Source organism: Zonotrichia leucophrys, chromosome 2 (genome assembly GCF_028769735.1).
Source record: "Zonotrichia leucophrys gambelii isolate GWCS_2022_RI chromosome 2, RI_Zleu_2.0, whole genome shotgun sequence".
In the NCBI taxonomy this organism is placed as follows: Eukaryota; Metazoa; Chordata; class Aves; order Passeriformes; family Passerellidae; genus Zonotrichia; species Zonotrichia leucophrys.
Window position 1 is genome coordinate 44,961,046 of NC_088171.1, and position 8,809 is coordinate 44,969,854.

Below are 8,809 nucleotides of genomic sequence, written 5' to 3' on the forward strand. Positions count from 1 at the left end.
GCGGGCGGGACGAGCGCCTCGCTGAGGGCGGGGAGGGGAGGGAGCGGAACTTAGGGACGCGTTGGGAGGGACCGGGAGCCTCAGCCTCCTCTGCCATGGGCAGGGACACATCCCGCTGAATACCCTATACCCTATCCTGGCATTGGGCGCTGCCAGGGATGGGGCAGCCACAACCTCCTTGGGCACGCTGCTCCTCACCACTGTGACAGGAAAAAAATTCTTCCTAATATCTAACCTAAATTTCCCCTCTTTCAATTTGTGCCCTGCATTATTCAATTTATGGCCTATATATATTACTCTTTGTCCTATCACTGCAGTTCCTGACTGTGAGTCCCTCTCTGGCTTCCCTGCAGGCCCCCTTCAGTTACTTTGTATTGGGTTTGCAAGGCCTGGTTTTTGGTAGCTGGGGTGGCTTCTCTGAGCAGCCTCCAGAAGCTCCCTCTATGTCCAGCAGATCCAACCCCTGGCAGATCCAAAGGTGGATTGGGCCAATTAGAAATGGCAATAATGCCTCTGTGCTAATATATTTTAGAAGAAAGAAATCCAAAATATTGTTGTGCGGTGGTAATTGCGGCCAGAGAAGAGCACAGTGAGTTGAGTTTTTCATTAACCATCACCCCAAGTCCTTCTCCACTGGGCTGCTCTCAATCGCCGCTGCACCCAACCCAGAGCTGTGTCTGCCATTGCTGTGACCCAGGTGTTGGACCTTGCACCTCACTTCCATTCCTGTAGATTGTAGCTTCCAAGCTGTGGGCAAGAACATCAAATGCTCTCCTTCCAGAGCAGGGTCTGGAAGCCTGAACCACACTCTTGGCATCTGCCTGCATCATGACAGGGTAACCCTGCCTATGTACCAAATGCACCTCCCTTCCATTCCTAGTGACCACAGTGGCTTGCTGCTGTTTGCATAATACTGATAATGCCTGTAGTGGAGGGAGTCATTAGATTGAGAGATTTTCTTAGGAAAAGAGATCACAGCATCAATTAGGTTGGAAAAGACCTCTGAGATCACCAAGTCCATCCCATGACCCAACACCACCCTGTCAACCAGACCATGGCACCGCACTGAGAGCCACATCCAGTCTCTCCTTAAACACCTCCAAGGACAGTGACACCTCCCATTGGAAAGTCCATTCCAATACCTAATCACCCTTTGTGTGAAGAAATTCATCCTAAAAAATGTTTTGAATGAGAAAAGCACAAAAAGCCTGCCTGAAGTAGTGCATGTTTGTTGGCATCAAACTTTACAGTGTGACCACATGGTGGCACTGTAATCTTAAGAACTGAAGGGAAGCGTGTGCACAAGTCCGCTGTAATTGTTAGATTTTAGCTAGATGACCTAATTACTTAGGTCACTAAATACGCTGGAATTTTTTTATACGTTTATTTATTTTTAAAAACACTAATAGAAATCATCTAGGATTGGTATGAATTGTCTGAGATACTGCTTTTCCTATTGGTAAATGTGAACAAAATCGCATGTAATCACAACACAAATAGCATATTTATTATTAGATTATTAGTGATAAGCAGTTAAGAGCACTGGAGTTATCTTGCTGGTTATTTGATTATGCTGGTTCTTAGCCCATTTGTAAAACCCCAATTTTGTCCCACCTGTTCTTTCAGTGTTATGAAGAGGAATTTATTTTCCTTTTTCATTCTTCCTGGCTGTTCTAAAAAATTAGGGATGGAGGTGAGAAAGGATCAAGAAGTCTAACAAAAAAGTTAACCAACTTTAATGGATGGTATAATACAAAGTATTATAACAGTTATTGGCAGAGTCCTTAACTGAGTGCACCAGCAGTGCAACCAAATACTGTGTTTTCAATTGTCTCCTTGAATGTGGATCACAGTTCATTGCAGTCGCTGAAATATGCCTTGTTTTCATGTGTTGAAGTGTGATCCCTTTCCAGTGAAATGATGGGAACTCTTGATAAGCTGCCGAACTGCTGGGCCACCAACCTCAGTTCCACCTCTTTCCTCCGAAGCTGCTTGTTGCTTAGAAAGATCCATGGTTAGAGGTCCATGCTGTAGAAGGATAAAGGCAATTTTGCTGTGCCTCTCAGAAAGCTTGTCAGTGTCCCCACGCATGTTTGGTTGTTGTGCTTTGCTCCCGAAGGGCTGACAAAGAGGCATTACTGTGTCTGGCATCAAAGCCCTCCAGAGAAAGTAGTTTCCTAAAGGTGTTTTTAAGACCAAGAGAAAGTTCTTGTCAAGACAGAATAAAATATAAATTTTTTTTCATAAATGTGTTCTGTAAGTAAAAAAAAAACAAAACTAACAAGCCTGACTAGAAGGCGTGTATTTCTCATTATGCTGATATATTTACCCATTTTAAAAGCATGTACTAAGTCCAGAAAGTAATTGATGCACAGGGCCTTAAAGAAGAGTATGCAGCTGAATGTCTTGTAAATGAGATAAGAAGGTGTTACTTCTGTTACACCTCCCATGTGGATGTAGTTCCAAAGTGGTGCTTAATATGACAAAATAAATAACACAAAACAAGTGGTTTGATAAGGTTTCCCTGTTTTACTTCCTGCTTTCACAAACACTTTTCATTGTAAAATTTCTTTGAGTCTTCTTGAAACATTTGCGTCTTTGAAAATATTATTTTAAAGACTGGCTAGAGAAGTTGGGAAACAAAAATTGCCCTCCTGGATAGGAACTGCAAACAAAATATTCACTTTTTTTTTCCTGTCTCCAAAGTTGTCCAATACCATATGTCTTAAGGGAAATATAAGAACTGTTAGAAGGAGAAATTGTCCCAAATTAATTAATATTGTGATTATGGTATGTTCTTAAGCACCTGAGTAGCCAAATATTTATTTCATGTTTTCTGTGTTCCCATGCTTTACAGGTTCTGAACTTTATGGAGAATCAGTCATATTTAACCACCAGTCTTACTAATTATGGAAACTTTTACTCTCTGTAGAACTCCTAAATGGCAAAAAAACCCGCCATTATCACAGCCCCCCAAATGATACCAGCTTCTAAAACAAAAGAGAAATGGTCTATGCCCTTTGCCCTTGACTCTGTAGAACAGGGAATATTTTTACTTATTCAGATGTTTTGTAAACTTAAATGTTTATAACTTATCTCTAAAAACATCTGTGTCAATCCAATTCAGAAATCATTTTCACATGTGTTTCACCACTGTTGTGGTGATAGCCATTATGCCTGCATTCTCTTTTTTTTTTAAGTATTCCTCTTATGGAGGCTACAAAAAAGGCGAGCAAAATCACTGCACTAAAAATTATAACACTCTTGATTCACTCTCCACTCTTCATCCAACCTGGTTAAAGCTCCATGTGAAATATATTTTTAAAATACTGTCACAACATTGATTTTCTGATCAGCTATAGGACATTAGTTTTTTAATGATAGCTCAATTATATTATCTTTTTAGCATGAGTAGCATATAAAAGAACAGATGAGTAAAAGAGACCCTTCAGAAGTATCAAACCTGAAAGTCACTTAGGCATTAACCCCTAGCAGTTAGAACCATTATGAGAAAGATCTAAGTGGTTAGGACTCAACCATACACAAAGGCAAATATACCATGAAATATCAGAGTCCATTCTAAGTGTATAAAATTTTCTGTTCTATGCTGTATGATGGACCTTAGTAATTTAGCATTATTTACAGAGATAGACAACCAGACTAGTAAAAAATATGACTGGAACTGAGTTTAAATGAGTGAGGTATCTTGTGTGATGCACAAAGTCAAGAGATGTTTCCAAAGAACCAGTGTAACTTGATAACCTCTAGTTCCCTTCAGAAAATCTGTTAGGCTGCTAGCTCAGGCCCCCAGTCAGGTAATTTGCTGCATCTTTTTCATATATTTACAAATACTCAAGTCTGTGAGCAAATGCAAACTTTGGTAAATGTGTATTCTGTGATTATTTTTTTTTTCAGCTGCCTTAGAGACAATATCCAGGAGAGATTCAGCAGGCTTTCTACATAGAGTTGATCTCAAGAGAGTCAATTCCATTTTTTCACTAGACACAGATCATAATGCAGCAGAGACTTCTTGTTCTCCAGTAGATTGTGTGTAGGTGGAGCTTGCTCGTTCAACTGTGTCAGCATAGAAAACAGGACAGTATTTAGACAAGTGGACTGCAATCTGCTTTCGGAAAAAGCTGCGAAGATATTTTCTAAATTTTTCTCCAGCAAAGGCATAGATTACAGGGTTGATACAACAATGGATCATTGAGATTGTTTCTGTCACTTGGATTGCCTTGTGCAGTTGACCATTTCCTTCACAAGTAGAGATGGAAAATACACTCTGAAAATCACGCAAGAGAATGCAGATGTTGTATGGTGCCCAGAAAAAAAAGTAGATAATCATGATAATGAAAATAAGCCTGACTGCTTTATGTTTCTTCTCATTCCTACATTGCAGTAATGTCTTTATAATTCGTGTGTAGCTGCAGATCATGATTAACATGGGAATAAAAAGTCCCAGAATGTTCATTTTTAAGGTGAGGAATTGCTTCCATGTATTTCTCTGCTCTGATGGATAATGAGCACTGCAAGTATAGCCTGAACTTTCCTTCTGAGTTTTGTGAAATACTACCCCAGGGACAGAAATAAGAATGGCAACAGCCCAAGTGATGACACTAGTGAGGATGCCGTAGGTAACTGTCCTGGCCTTCAAAGCAAACACCGCGTGCACTATGGCCAGGTACCTGTCCAGGGTCAGCAGGATTATGAAGAAGATGCCACTGTAGAAGCCAAGGAGGTAGACACCTGACAGAATTCGACAGAGCGCCTCCCCAAAAATCCAGTCGTGAACTGCGTAATAAGCCCAGAAGGGGAGAGAAAACACGAACAGCAGATCAGAAATTGCCAAGTTGAGCAGGTAGATGTCAGTCATACTCTTCAGCCTCTTGTATTTGACCAGGATAAGGACAACAAGCAGGTTGCCTGTCAGGCCAAATATCACCACTAAAGAATAAAGAGGTGGCAAAAATTTTGCTGCAAAGTGCTTTTCATCAGTTGCAGGGCAAGGCGTGGAATCACTGTAGTCAAATTCTGTTGTGAGAGGCCAGTCGGTGTAGTCTGTGGTTTCGTTTCCCATGGTGTATTGGTCTGAAAAGGAGAAAAAAAAAAGACATTAAACTAGAGGAATTAGAGGAATCTCCAATGAGAATGAAACATCCTGAGGTTCTCGTTTGAAATGATTTCTGCTTATGAGCACGCAAGCATTACGATGTCAAGAGAATGAAATTGCAGAGCTTCCAGGAAACTCATCCATACAGCTGTGCAGTCACACTGCTTCATGCTGGAAGTGTGCAGTATGTCATTTCCCATGTGTGCATTGTCACGTGCCTTTTTCCTTCTCAGCAGAGACTGTCAGCTTCCTAGCTAAGCCAGAAACAGAGGAATGTCGGATTGAATCTGAGCCATGGCTGTTCTTGATTTAGGCACTCTGTGAGGGACTGGCCTTCCCTTGCTAGGAGTCAGGGCCTGGGAAGTGAGCATGCAGCAGAGCTGTGAAAGCTGTCAGGCAAATTCTGCTACACACTGGGAGCAGAGAAAGGCTGTGATTGTGATGTCAGCCCCTCCAGTCACCAAAGCCTCCCCTTTTCCCAAGACTCTGGTAGGACTGTGAGCCAGATGCAGAAGCATAGATTTGTTTAACTTGATCTCTGAAAAGCTCAGGACTACTGTCTTCTCACAGACTCCAGAAGAACACAGAAGAATTCCTGTGTGCCCCATGAGAAGCTGGGCAGAGGATTTTGTGAAGTGTCAGAAGGACCAAAAGTGCTCTCTGGTCACTTGGTGAGGAAATGCAATCAATGCCTTTGGTAGCCCCTCAGAGAGAGCTACTTGCTGTCTGTTTAAAGGGCTGCTCTGTCTTCCTGTGCATCATGACTGCTTTGATCAGACACTTCATGACACAGGTGGCTGCTCATGGCATGATGTTAGTTTTGAAATCAGCCTGTTCCTGGAAATGTCATGCCTGTTCTTAGCCAAAGACAACAGTGTCCGATGCAGAAGAGTTCAGGCAGTGCATCTGGTCCAGCTTGCTGTGTGATCCCTGAACACTCATGTCATGCACCTGTGTTCTGTCCTTTTCTGAATGCACTTTTTTCAGTGGTGTGCTCTGCCCTGTGTGATTGCAGGCATCTTCTGCAGAGACCACAGTCTCGAAACCACCACTATTTCATTCAGTCTGCACTTGAGTTCTGCAAGTTTAAATGTCACTGAAGAAACCTAGCCCATGTCTGGAGTGACTGAGAGACAGGCCCCTGCTCTGCTTTTTGGTACAAGCTCATACTGGTCCATTCTGACTTAGAGCTTGTTAAATCCCCAAAGCATCTCTTTGTGCCTGTAGATAAAACCACTCAGGAGAATAAACTATTTACTGCTGTAAAAACAAATTGCTTAAAATGCCAGTGTCCTTAATCAGTGTCCGAGAGGTTGACTTAGCTAACCCTAAGCTGAGGTCTTGGGGAAGGGGCTGTTTGCTAGGTCTCTGACCTTAAAAATGAGGTTCTGCTGCCAGCTCCTGATGGAGATTCTTATGCTGCACAATGCAGATATGCCTCTGCTCCAAAAGAGGAAGTTTTGTTGGAGCAAAATCTGCACCTTGTGCAAAAAGAAATGCTGCTTTTGCAAAAGGTTGTTACGCTCTTTCCCCTAGTTTTTGAGTCTGGCTACCAGCTCTGCTCCTAAGAATAATAAGAACAACAATATCTATGTTCAGACATTACTTTGGTATGTTGAGTATGTTGTAAAATTTTCTTTTGGAGAATGAGGAGTAAGAGAATATTAGCAAATTGTAATTGTTTGGGTCTCAGCTTTGCTCAGATACAATTTCTTGATGACAATTAAGTGCTGTCAACCTCTTCAAAGACGGTCTTTTAGGAAACTCGGGCAATCTCTGTGAAACAGTTTTTTTCCATAGTCATACTATGTAGCTATTACAATGCAGCAGTTATGGTTTTGTTGGTAAAGGAAGTGGCTGTGGCTCTGTCTGTTGTCAGTAAATATCTTGATTTCAAAGTAACTAAGGGTTTATATTTCTTAAGTACTTTCAGCTACACTTTTTTTTAAAAGTGTGTTTGGTCTAAAACATTAAATTCTTTACTTCAAAACATTATGAGACTTGGGCATTACCCAAGTAAATATTCAAGATTTCCTTCAGCTGGACTTGCTAGATCCATGTGGCATGCCCTGACAGTACATCCCTGCACAGAGCTGAGTATCCTCATTTACAATGTCAGCCATGCTGTATACTGGGATTATGGGATGAGTGCCAGACCTGTCTTGTTCATTTTGCACCAGTGGGATGGTCATGCATAAATATGGGTATGAAAAACAACTAAGTCATAAACCCAGAGTGGGATTTTATGAGTAGGTGATTGATAGGATTCATAGCAAAATGCTGCCTTGATATTACTGTGATAATTCTTTTTGTGACAGACCTTTCTTCCCATTAACTGCTATCTCAATGCCTTCTCTCTTTTTCCTCTGCCTTCCTGGAATGACTACCACATCTTCCCTGCATCTTGTCTTCTTCCTTACAACCCTTTTTGCATGCTTAAGCTATGGCTTCCCCTTTGAGCAGTTGCTTCTGATAAAAAAGCCCCATTTCTGCAGCCCTTTGCTTCACAAGTCTCTCTGCAAAAATTTACTACTCTGAATTGAATATAGTATCAAGCACATGCTGACAATGGAGACTAAAAATACTAATTTGGAATCCAGAAAAAATAACTATAAGCAGGTTTGTGCTTTAGCCTATAATCTTGATGTTTTAGGAGACACTGTTGGCTACTGGTTGGAACATTTCATTGGGTTAATCAGTGCACTAACTAGAGTAGGTTGTTCACCTAACTGGTGGGATCTGGGCTTATGTTTCCTGATCATTAAAAAAACCCTGAAAGGTAGTCAACAAAGATCTCTGAAGAAAAGATATTAAAAAAAACCAACCTTCAATATAATTTTGAGTACAGTTTAGATAAATGCAATATTTCCAGAAACCTGCAATCTGCTACACAAATTCTGTTTCTGTGCTTGAGCAGAATAGCAGTCATGCATATTTTAAAAGAAAGGCTCACCATAGAAAAGATGAGTAAACTCGTGTCCCTGTTTCATGCTGAGTTTCAGGTCACAGTTTTCTGTGTTTTAAAAGGGAAAGATTTTATTAAAGTGACTTTCAGTTCATTTGCATAGTCCCATAAAATGGTAATAATTTTAAAGCTGTGGCAAATGGAGGTAAAGTGCTAAGTGTAAAGTCCTGCATGTAAACAGGATCCAATCAATCAGTGTCTAAAACACAACACTAGTTTTTCTGTAGTCATCCTATGAGAAGCATAAGTACTCTTAAATAAATCAACATTCAAACTGTTTTGTTTTGAAGTAACAGTTTTAAAATCAATATTTCTATCATTGCACATCATTTTCAGAGACAAAATCAGGGAGGCATACTCCATTATGTTTCTTACTCAGATCAATCACTAGAGATTTATTTCTTTCCCTACCTGGATGCTCTGCTCAAGTCTTCTAGTGATTTTGTCCTTTAAAAATAGTGTATTCAATTTAACATATATTATGCATTTTGCCAGCGTGATTTGTAAAGATGAGTACACTGGCAGGATTCCACTAGTATGTTTCACTTCAGACATCGTACTACCATGTAGCTACTAAATGTAAAAAAAAAAAAAAAAAAAGAGGCAAAGATGACTTACCATGTATCTTATGGTGCAGGTGATGTCTTGTATTATTACAACATGAGTAATGCTAAAATGACTTGTCCGTCACAAAAAAGAAGGTCAAAAACGCGTCTTCCTGTGTGAAGAAG

The 8,809-nt window shown here is 40.6% G+C and overlaps 1 protein-coding gene across 1 annotated transcript; it reads right to left on the bottom strand.

Annotated features, from left to right (window-relative positions):
* Positions 1-1,579: 1,579 nt before the first annotated feature.
* On the bottom strand, positions 1,580-8,809 carry LOC135443122 (C-C chemokine receptor type 5-like). The gene is made up of 2 exons (XM_064703350.1): positions 8,697-8,809; positions 1,580-5,091 (listed from the first exon to the last, which is right to left on the bottom strand). Exon 2 carries the CDS (start codon positions 5,078-5,080, stop codon positions 4,010-4,012), a length of 1,071 nt encoding a protein of 356 aa, XP_064559420.1. The 5' UTR covers positions 5,081-5,091; positions 8,697-8,809; the 3' UTR covers positions 1,580-4,009.

What these genes read in the sequence shown, in the direction of transcription:
- LOC135443122 (XM_064703350.1), bottom strand. Translation starts at nt 5,080, where the DNA reads ATGGGAAACGAAACCACAGACTACACCGACTGGCCTCTCACAACAGAA.